Genomic DNA, 11,650 nt, shown 5'->3' with positions numbered 1-11,650 from the left:
TTTGACAGTATTTACGCCTGTTGTTATGTTCTAACATTTTCACTTATTTTAAAAATAAAATTGCTATGTATAATGATTTTAATAGAGTATAAAATTTACCATTGAAAATTTATATTAATTTGTGTAAATTTTTGCATAAATTTGGTTTTTCATAAATTATATCAAAATAAATTTTTTTTTTTAAGAAAAATTTAAAATCATTTTATATGTATTTTTAATCTCCAATGGAAAATAATAGTTTAAGCTTCTTAGCGGCTCACCCCAACTTTTTAACCTAACTCTGCCACTGTCAACAATTGAGTTTTGGAGTTTCACTTTGGAAAGCATTAAGAGCATAAATCATTGGACTATAAAAATAAACAAAAACAATGGAGTTAAATGGATTCATTGGACTATAAAAATTTGGAGATATAAAAATACAAATAAATAAGATTCTTTTTATTCAAAAAATACTTAATTCAACACACAAATGCAAATACAAACCAAAGACAACAATTAATCTCAATAACCCTATAATTTAGTCTTTAACCAAATCACATACATGAAAGCAGTTAAACCTTTACGCTCTAATTGAAATTAATTAAAAATAATTTTTTTTTATTAAGTCCAAAATGATACAAAGATAATTCATCTCAACTATTTTGGCATCCAAACGCCACTGAAGAAATACCCTGGAGAAATATATTAAATAAAAATAAGAAGGATACAAAATGACTTTGCAGGGACTAGACCAAAAACCCAAGGTGTAAGAATCTCTCAGCCTCATTAAAAATCTTATCAAAGAAACCCTAATAGGATAAAACCTTGATGAGAGGAAAAAGAGTGCAAAGATAGAACAAAGATTCAAACATAAACAATAAAATCAACAAAATATATATAAAAGTAAATTTAGCCTATTGTGATTGTAATCATTCCAAATAGGGTTAGGCAGCCTATTCAATGTGTCTTAGGTTTACTAAACCCTCGAATCAAAAGAATCTAGAGGGTCATATCCTCTTCCTCCTCCCATATTGTTGAAACCACACAAATGGGGTTGCAACATAGGGTTCTGAAAAAATGGTAGGGTTAGGGTAAGAGGACCCTGAATTACAAGCATATCAGCATGTATAACAATTTGTTTCTTAAGGTCCTTCAATGCGTTCTTGAATAATTCAAGTTCACCCTGATTCATCTCATCAATGGGACAAACCCACCAATACTGATCCTCAAACATCTTGTGTACATGACTCAGCTCATCATGACGCCTCTTCTCATTGTCCAACATATTGTTGATCTGAGTTAGCTCAATATTGAGCTGATGCACATTAGCTCTACGTTGAGCCTCAATGAATCGTGTGATGTCATTGTTTTGAGGTGGGACCAACGAGAGATAATGATCTATTACTGTATCAATATTGGGGTGACCAAAAGAAAATACCTTCTCACGAGGTGAAAAAACAACAAGAGCAATTTCTGCACCACAAAGAGTGCATAACTCACTAGCTTTCTTGAAGAGCCTGCTACGGCGCCTCGAGAAAGTCACTTGCAGGTTGCTCTCATTGCTAATCTTTTTCATCTCAACCTTCTGGCAACGTGAAATTTTCCTTCTACTCGACATGGATGAATCACAAAAAGAGAGAACGGAAAACTAAATGGTGGATGTGTATTCGACTTTAGAGTAAAAAATGACATATTGAAATGAGGTGTGAATAAGGGATTTATAGCCAAATTTTACGTGTATATTCTCACTCATATTGCCATGTGGCTTAGCACGCGGCTCTTTTTTTTTTATACATTGAACCTTTTTTACATTAAAATATTTTCCGTATCGAGAAATTTTCATCAAATCTTATTTTTGTGGTTTATATGGTAAGTAATTTAATGTAAAAAAATTATTATTATTATTATTATTATTATTATTATTGTGAAATACATTAGGCTTAATTGCATATTTGGTCCATTATATTTATTTTAGGTTTCAGTTGGTCCTCTATGTTTTAAAACTTTTAATTTGGTCCCTTATGTTACTCATGTCAACTTAAGTTTGTCCTTTTTATTAAATATTGAATTAATTTCGTCTAAAACTTTCACGTGACGCCTCTCTAAGTTGTTCACGCATGCAAATTTGTTAGCTACATGGATGATTTAAACCGAAATTTGACTAAAAAGACTAAATTGAAACTTTTTAAACTCAAGGGACCATATTGAAACATAAAATAAACATAAGAGACCAAATAAGATTAAGCCAATAAATTATTATTATTATTATTACTTTTTAAAAATACATTCAATATGGTTGTCACTTTTTAAAAATATTATTATTATTGTGAAATAAATTAAAATTATGAACACATAAAAAATATTATTTTATTCAATTATAACTTATTATAATTTAAAAAGGAAAAACATAATTTTTTAAATAAATTAATTTGTTAAAGTAACAATTATCTTTAATTTATTTTATTTAAGAATTTTTATTTATTTATTAATTACATTACATGTATGGAAATCAGTTTTTTATTTCTTGCAAAAAAATTAAATATAGTCCATTATTGTTTATCTACCATTTAATGTCAAATGCCATACAAGTAACCCCAGACCTTGTATCCAAAAAAAAACCCGAGACCTTTATTTATTAAGATTCATGTATCATGTATATAATTACCAAACAATTTTTTATATAATTAATTATGCTATATTCATGTCCAAAAAGAAAATTATGCTATATTAATTTGTTGTTCAATCAATGTACCTATATCTGTTTGTAAAAAAATAAAAATAAATTATGAATTGAGAATATAATGACATCAAAGAATCTAGAAGACATTCCAACAAAATTGGCATCTCTTGTAGGTTCTCATCTCCTCCGAGTGTTTATATATATATATATAATGTTTTATCATAATTCATGCATCTATATAATTCACTCTTTAAACTTGATCACAAATTAATTACACAAAATTTAAGAGAATGTTTCTACTTTTAGATTTTTAACATGCGTCTTTAGGTCCACATATTAGCAAGACTTTTATACCCTTTGAGGAAATTTGGAAACATTTAACTACTTTTGGTGTTTTGGTTAAGAGTAAGAGATTTGCTAAAGCACGTCATGTGATATGGCTAGCAACCACTTGATGTATATGGCGAACTCGAAACAACATTATGTTTCTTGGGTTTGGTTTATAGGTCAAATAAGACATAATTCCTCCCTTGTTTTTCTAGATTGGAGTAACGAACCATTAGTTTGTATTCAAAGCATCTAATGGCTTTCGCAAAGTTGTAAGGGTTGAGTACCCATTGTTCTTATTTTAATTCAATCATTTTGCTTATAAAAAAAAATATATTAGCAAGTTTTTTTTTTTATAAAGATTAAAAATGAAAGTTTGTGACTATTTTTTTTATAATAAAGTTTGTGAGGTTATAGCGACTATATATAAGCTTTTTCATATTTCAACCACTTATATTTTGGCTACAATAAAAAATAAGATCAAAGAAAGGGAATAGTGGCATTGTGATTTGGTGTGTTAAAAATTTAAAATGAACTAGAAAATTTGATATTCTTGTCTTAAATACAAGTTGCCTAAAAGGCTAAAACACAAATTATATTTTCTCCATAAAACAATGTACAAGATAAAAAATTGTTTGATACTTTCAAATTTTATCACGTATTATTCTACTTTATATTATTTTATTCAATATTTATATTTTACAAGACCTATAATATAATATGTATGGACTGCTAATGTTTTTCTTGAGTTTCATAATTTGGTTTTACTGCAATACCTATAATAATTCGGTTTGTTAAAAATAAAAATTAGAGTTTAGTTTCCGAAAATGGCTATTTAGGCCCCCTATAATACCTTGAAGCCCCCCATCTTGACCAATTTGCCCTTAAAACCAATTTGGGAATTGCAATACGAATTCAGCTACCTTCGTATCTTAGGTACCGAAATATGAAATATTAGCAAGCAGAAACAAGGAGAAACATTCATTAACACACGAATGAATAACCAATAACAAAACATTGGGATAAATAACAGATAATTAACATGGAAATTACCTCAAAGAAGGTTGGGTTGAGTAGCATGAAAATCCATATAAAAAGTTAGGAACAAACACAACATCTACAATGAAAATTTTTCTTAGTACGATAAGGCCTAATTGTTGTTGGTGGTGGTGGTGGTGGTGAGTAACACTATTAGCAGTTCTTTTAACATTATTTAACAGGAAAGAGCAAAAAGTTTCAAACAATTTACCGGATAAGATGCAACGTCTTTGCAAGAGACCAATCAAAACATGTTAAGGGCCAAGACTATGACCATCGGTCATTTTTCCAGTCCGTGTTCTAGAACTCGAGCAACTAAGAATAATATTTAGATTCTAAAATTCGAGTAGGATGTTTATGGAAAATCATGGGGCCGCAAGAGGCTTAGGAGAGACGAAAGAAAAATACCATCAGTTGGTCATATAAACTGAAAAAAAAATCTCTTCCCACCCCCGAAATTTGTTTTCTCACTCAAAAAACTTCGAAAAACGTTTTCTGAAGTTTTTTTTAAGGCACAAAAAATTCCACACCCCCCAAAAATAAAAGAAAATTTGGGAGGGGGGGGGAGAGAAATAACATTGAAAAAAACTTCGGGAAACGTTTCCCGAAGTTTTCTACTTGAAAAGAGAAACTTGGGTGGTGGAAAGAGAAACCATCTAAACTGAAATTGTAATGAGTCAACCTATATTTTGGCCCAAAACTCTTTAGCTAGCCCATATATGGTTTGCATGGAATAAACACATAGAATCGATCCTTTTTCGATATTCAGTAATCCTTTATTCCAGTCAAAAAATTCTAAAGAATCATGCATGAGTAAATATACTAAATTCATGTATGCCTTTTGATGTGCATAACATGTCTTCGAATTTAGATCTAGTTGAGTTTCTCTCAGTCGAATGAAGGTTAGATGAATGTGCAAAGACAATCAAATATAAGTTAGTCGAGTTTTTCTCAAGTCTACTGAAGTCCACAGGTCGTGGAGCTATTAGTCGTGTTCCTTGTTTATCATGCCACTAACCAAGATAGCTATTTACACAGAGCCAATTTTGAGGAGATGATGCAAGCATGAGTTAAAGAAATGAGAAATGCCACAAAAGAGACAAGAGCAAGTCAAAAATTAGGAAGCAGCTTACAATTTTTTTCAACACATACAATCATTCAAAGTAGCGTTTTACACATTTCTGTTCCATTAACGTTTTATTTTTATCTTAACTTTGAAGTAGCGTTATATTAATAGCTCAAAAATATCCAAACACCATATGTAACAATCCTTAAAGTAGTTAAGAAATTCATAGCAGACGAACACAATTCTCCCATCGATGTAGACACTTGAAAAAAAAAAGAAATGGAATCACAATCAAAAGCTATTAACCAATAACTCGGCTATCGTTCAAGTTCGACAATAACAATACAAGTATAATAAAATGAAAAATGCTATTGGAAGTTTGGAACTACCAAAATTACAGTAATATGAAAAGCTACAATACTTGACTGTAGTTTTTGCTGTTTCAAAGTGTTTCCAAACATTTGATCTAAGGATTTTCACATGAATGAATACCAATGGTACTAATTCCCAAAAGCTACAATACTTAACTGTACTTTTTACTGTTTCATGAAAACAGTACTTGACAAAACAAAACTCTAGGCATGCTCAACATAGTGCTCATATTTTCACATGAATACTAATGGAAACAAGAAATCTTACTAACCATTTTGCCATGATCAAAACACATAAACTACTAAGCCTATGTTTCGTATCAGAGTGGGCATGTCAGAATAATGGTGATCCACCGTAATTTTCCAAAAGTTACACTATGTAGCTTCTACAAAATTACGGTATACTCACTGTGATACCAAACATAGGCTAAGTATTTGTATTTTAGTTGATTTTGGATTTAGATATTGCTTTTACCTTGAGAAGGTATTTGACAAAGTATACTATACTACAGGAAAAATGGTGAGTCCCTAGGTAGAAAAAAATAGTGTCCTTTTCTTTCTTACAATTGCATTGCATAGTAGTATACTTTACCATTGGGACCTTAAGAGCATCACTATCATCATCAATGACCACAATAAGCTAGTTTGGCATTGAGTGGGAAAATGGTTGTTTTTTTATGCCTTTGAGATGACAGAGAAGCCATGCATTAAATTATGATGCCATACAAATCTGAAACAGCAAAAATAGCCAACAAAAACAAACATACAATTCCTCATCATTGTCTGTTCCTGAAACATTGAAAAACACAGTTCCCTCCCACCTCTAAAAGAAAACCATTTTTGTTGCAATCAATATATATTGTCTTTGTCTTATATCTCTAGAAGAAATCAAACTCCAGATAATTATCAGAACCTTTCTGATTAGGAGCTGTTGGCATGTGGTTAACAACAGTCTTTTCGCTGGCAGAAGAGGTGGCCGGTGAAGGTATCTTCTCAAACTCAACAGCCTTTGGAATCTCGGGTGGGGTAGCACATCGGATCAATGCCCAATTCACACCTTCGAAAAATGGATGTTGCTTAATCTCGGTTGCGCCTCTTTTATATGCCAATCTGTGTTGAGGTTCCTTTACAAGCAAACCTCTAATAAGATCCCTTGCTGCGAAGCTAACGACAGGTGCTTCGGGAAATCTTAGCGGCTGACCTACCACATTAAACAGCGTGGCTCGGTTCCCAGATCCCTTAAATGGAGTTTTCCCGAACAACAACTCGTATAGAAAGATTCCATAAGTCCACCAATCAACTGCACTCCCGTGACCTTCACCCTTGATTATCTCAGGTGCCAAGTATTCGTGGGTTCCGACAAACGACATAGACCGAGCATCGGTCGGCTCTGCAATGAGCTCAGGTAGAGGACTAACTTGATTGCCAAGTTCAGTTTTGGGCTTCCGTTCTTTCTTTGATTTGCTAGAAAAGAGACGGGGTGAAAAACACGAGGTAGGAGCAACACAGGATGGCTGAATGCAGGACGGCGGCTCAATACACGCAGGCTGAGCACAGTAACCAGTATTCTTTCTTAAAGGCTCCGAATCCATTGAAGAGGATTTAACGAGGGTTGGACTAACAGCACATCGGAGGGAAAGGTCAAAGTCGGAGAGCATAATATGTCCATCATCCCTAACGAGGACATTTTCTGGCTTAAGATCACGGTATACAATCCCAAGCATGTGTAGGTACTCCATCGCCAGTAGGACCTCTGCCACGTAAAATCTGCAAGTTATGACGAAATTAGCAGACTGTTGCCATAAAATTAAATTATCATCGTACAAAAATAATCAAAGAAATCATCATAAGGCTTAAGAAGTATCAGAAACTGAAGAGTTTAAGGAACTCAGAATAATCAAGCAAAATATCCCAGTCAATGAGATAAAGTAGATTCCCAAGAGTTGTTCCAATAATAGTGGCGAAAAATTATAATTTAAAATATCTGCGAAAAATGTTTGGTTTGGGGGATATGGAGGGAAGCAAAACGCTTCTCGGTCCTCACTCAATTTTAGTTCATTTGATGGGGAGCGAAGATGTATTGTCCAAACAAAAAATCTAATAAATATCCTATTCCCCTCCCCTCATTTGAACCGAACACACTGCATAAAGCATTGATTGTAACTGAAATCAGGTCCAGTTTTTGCATCATTTCTACAATAAGATATAAGCTGCATCATTCCCTAAGGGGAAAAAAACATTTTCAATCACTCGAAAGCCAGATTGCAGGTTTCATGTAAACAAAATTGTAGAACCAACCACTTCCTAGTGGCAAAGGTTTATTAGAACTAATAGAACGAAATCAAAAAGACAACAAGTTGAGTATAAATTGACCAAAATTGAGTTATAAATTGAACATACTTTACTGCCTGCTCAGGAAAGTGCTTCCCTGGTTGTTTCTGCCGAAGAGTATGGAGGTCTCCACCCGGGCAGAATTCCATCACCAAGCATGAAAACTTCTCCGTCTCAAAATGAGTGTACAAAGTTGGGAGAAACGGGTGGTCAAGTGACTGAAGAATTTCCCGTTCCGTCTGAGCACGAAGTAACTTCTTACGACTTGCTAACGACCCTTTGTCCATCACCTTCATCGCAAAGTAACATTTAGTCCCACTCAACTCAGAGAGGTAAACACTGCCGATATCTCCACAGCCCAACCTCTTGAGAAGTCTAAAGTGGCCTAAACCCAATGCTCCGTCCCTAGTTCTAACCACTTGGATAGCTTCCCATCTCATGTCATTTGCCTTGTGAGGCTTGTTTACGCTGCTACTAAAGCTACTACAAGTACTCTCATCACTCACATCACTGCTTGTACTTCCTCGGCAAATACTGCTCTTACCACTCTCAACTAAATCAGCTCGGTCACTGATCTTAGCACTACCACTTGTCTTTGCAATACTGCTGGTCCCGTCACTAGCTTTGGCAGAAACCGAACTGCTCTTCACACTGCCATATTCTGAGGTCTTCTTGTCTTGATTAATAGAGCTTTCCTGTGAGCCTATGTTCTCTCCGGATGCTTTGCCAAGTGCGGATGAAGAAGCACCAGAACCAAATTTATTACTCAATGAATCAGCAGAACCCTTTTGGATTGAACCTCCAAACTTCTTGCTTTCATAAATTTCTCCAATATTCTGCTTTGGCGTGTTCTGTACAGACTTAGACTCAGGTGTTTGAAGCGACAGCGAAGAAAACTGAAGGTCTTTCGCCTCAGGTGTTTGAATCCCAGATGTTTTGTGTTGTTGTTTCGAGAGAGCTCTAGCACTAGTTTTCGAGTCCATCAGAAAATGCTAAAGAATTTCAATTGAGATCAAATTGACCAAATCAACGACTTAGCATCCATTTGTGTCTTCAAAAATAACAAACAACCTATCAAAGCCATCAATATCATAAAAAAACTGTCAGCCATTTCAACAAAGTATGAATAAACATGCTCAGTTTAACAATAACATATTAACATGTCAAAAGATAGTTATTTATTTTTTGGTATAAACCCTCTGGTTCTAGAGTTCAGCCGCGAGGTAAGTAAAGTCTGACCAAGAATAGTCATCTTTCATTACTAGAATCCATTGTAACACATATTAACATGTCGAAAAATAGTCATGTTTGGACTAGTTGTTTATGAGATTGACAGTAATCACAGTGCCCACAGTGATTTTTCCGAAATCACCCCTCATCCAAACATACTTAAACATCACTAAAATCAATTAACCAGCCAATAAACACACAATTAGCTCACATTGAAAAGGAGACATATAGATCAAGCAAATAAGTGAAACAACCACTCCACTTAAAACACAAATCATGAACATCATAACATAACATAACAAAAACATCAACAAACATAATTAGACAACCTAGACCCTCTCAGACCCCAGATATTATTCATAAACAAACAGTTAACACAACAAACAACCTAGGACCCATTTAACAAATCAAACCATACTACATCCTTAGAAAGAACAAAACTTTGAGTAGTACTAGTATAGCTGCATGCAAAAACATGATCATTAGATTAATAAAGCTAACCAACCAACAAAGACAATAATCAATTCATAGTTTCATACATTAAAAAAAATGCAAAAACACAAAATAATAATAAATTAATAAAATTGAAATAAGAATTATGAAGAGTTTGACTATGAGTCAAATTGAGTTAGAATGCAGGTTTTGGTGAAAAACAAAAGATGGGTATTAGTGTGAGAGGAAAATAGATTACCATGAGGAGGTAGATGAAAGTGATAGTGAATAAAAAATGGATCTTGATGAAGAAAACATGGTTTAGGGTAGAATCTGAAGTAGATCCAGAGAGAAAGAGAGAGACCCAGATGCAGAAAAGAGATAAACTTGAAGAGGAAAATAAAATGGGAAAGCAAAACGCCAAAAGGGAAAGTAAAAGAGTACCTCAAATTTGTAGAAACAGAAACTCAGAGAGAGAGAGAGAGAAAAAGAGAGAGAGTTTCTTCTTCTCTCTTTGGTGGTAGCTTAGGCCTTAGAGAGAGACACTGGGCCTGCGGTGGGTGGACTATTAGAGAGAGAGAGAGAGAGAGAGAGAGAGAGAGAGAGGGGGGGGGGTCAAAGGGAAAGCAAAGTTTAATTCTTGAATGAATAATTTGAATGGTTTTTTGTCCCTAAAACCAAGATAAGTCCAAATCACTAAACAGTTCTCAGCTATTGCATGCTTTTTTCCAATTAAAAAAATATTTTTTTTTCTCATTTTTATGGATAAATAAACAATTATTTTTGTACAAAAAAAAATTAATTTTATTTATTTATTTTGTTAAAATAAATTTTTGGATGAGAAAATAATTTATAATTTAATGTGGTGAATATTTTATGATTCAAAAAACACTAATAAATTTTGGGGTCAAAGGCTTCGGATTAATTAATATTAATTAGGGGAGGTTAATTTCTTAAATAGATTTGTCTGTGTTTCTGCATTGTTTTTTGGTACATTAGAAAAGGTTGTATTTCTGCATTTGATAATGAGAACGATTTGAAGTTAGGGTTTCTTTAAAAAAATAGTTATGTTAACATGTGTCCTAAATGCATATATTAAGGTTCTAAATATAGAAAATTATATTTAATGTTAATTTTTTTTAATATTTAAGAAATTAAATACATAAGTTTCAAAATGTTGTTTCTACTTTTATTTTATTAACATGTGTCATTAGTGCCCATGTTAATATTTTCCTTTAAAAAACATGAGACCTTGAGAAAAACATATTCTAAGGTCTCAAACCAACATCACTCGATCAACTAAAGTGGGTTAATAATACAAGGAATATTAATGCTTAAAAAGTTAAAATACACAAGTTTCGAACTCTACTACTATCACTTATTTACATTAAAAGTTAAAATTTTAGTCATTAAATTACTTAAAAAAAAATATTGTGTTATGATTATGTAATATTATTTAATATCTCTATAATTCACAGTTTAATCTTCAAATATGTTTTAATACGTTTTTATAGTTAATCATTTGATCTTCAAATATATTTTTCCATAATTATTTTATTTCATATTTATATAGCAATTCTTTTGAGTAATTATACTAGTAGTATTACCTTTAGTATCTTTATACTTTTTTTTTCCAGATACTAATTGTGTTTTAGTGTTTTCTAAACATATTTCACCCAAAAGAAATGTTTTCTAAACATGCACAATTATTTAGGATGATAAGGTTTAAATATAAATATTTCTTAAAAAATGTTTTTTAAAATACAACATTAATTATAGTTTGAAAAAATTAGTATAAAATGATAACAAAATTATTATATTGTAGATCATTTCACATAAGTTAATGGGAAGTTGTAAGTGAAGGAAAAGTAAACAAAAAATTCCCAAATTAACTATAAAAGATATGCTACAATCCACGTAAAAATCTTTTTGGACCAAGACCACATCATTAAATATGTGAGTATGAAATAAAACTTTTTTTTTAAGAAAGTAGGAGTATGAAATAAATCTTAAAGTACATTGACCATTTTATACTTTCAAAGGTAAGTTTTTGAACCAGTTAAATTTATGGAAAATGCCAAACAGTATTCTCAAAGTACCGGTTAAGCATATATAAATAAGAAAATTTTATTTTACATTCAATATATTGAAAGTATAAAAAATTATCTTATCAAAATAAACTTTTTCGTGTATTTC

At 32.2% G+C, this 11,650-nt stretch overlaps 2 protein-coding genes across 3 annotated transcripts; both read right to left on the bottom strand.

Annotated features, from left to right (window-relative positions):
• Positions 1 to 955: 955 nt before the first annotated feature.
• Positions 956 to 1,597, bottom strand: LOC123896268 (agamous-like MADS-box protein AGL62). The gene has a single exon (XM_045946679.1). The coding sequence runs from the start codon at positions 1,595 to 1,597 to the stop codon at positions 956 to 958; it is 642 nt and encodes a 213-aa protein (XP_045802635.1).
• A 4,397-nt stretch (positions 1,598 to 5,994) lies between these two features.
• Positions 5,995 to 10,113, bottom strand: LOC123895537 (serine/threonine-protein kinase D6PK). Of its 2 annotated transcripts, none has more exons than XM_045945944.1 (3): positions 9,899 to 10,113; positions 7,862 to 8,863; positions 5,995 to 7,228 (listed from the first exon to the last, which is right to left on the bottom strand). In XM_045945944.1, exons 2-3 carry the CDS (start codon positions 8,773 to 8,775, stop codon positions 6,340 to 6,342), a joined length of 1,803 nt encoding a protein of 600 aa, XP_045801900.1. In that variant the 5' UTR covers positions 8,776 to 8,863; positions 9,899 to 10,113; the 3' UTR covers positions 5,995 to 6,339. The 2 variants fall into 2 exon arrangements, with proteins under 2 accessions (XP_045801900.1, XP_045801901.1); XM_045945945.1 differs by having other exon boundaries at positions 9,714 to 10,109.
• Positions 10,114 to 11,650: the final 1,537 nt, after the last annotated feature.

The sequence above is a fragment of the Trifolium pratense genome, linkage group LG7, assembly GCF_020283565.1.
Source record: "Trifolium pratense cultivar HEN17-A07 linkage group LG7, ARS_RC_1.1, whole genome shotgun sequence".
Classification (NCBI taxonomy): domain Eukaryota; kingdom Viridiplantae; phylum Streptophyta; class Magnoliopsida; order Fabales; family Fabaceae; genus Trifolium; species Trifolium pratense.
Note: the sequence above shows the minus strand (reverse complement) of the source record. Positions and strands in the feature narration are given on the sequence as shown.

Excerpts from the sequence above, each read along its gene's own strand:
- LOC123896268 (XM_045946679.1), bottom strand. The coding sequence starts at position 1,597 with ATGTCGAGTAGAAGGAAAATTTCACGTTGCCAGAAGGTTGAGATGAAA.
- LOC123895537 (XM_045945944.1), bottom strand. The coding sequence starts at position 8,775 with ATGGACTCGAAAACTAGTGCTAGAGCTCTCTCGAAACAACAACACAAA. Across the intron at positions 7,229-7,861 it reads TTTCCTGAGCAGGCAGTAAA|ATTTTACGTGGCAGAGGTCC; the intron begins GTATGTTCAATT and ends CATAACTTGCAG.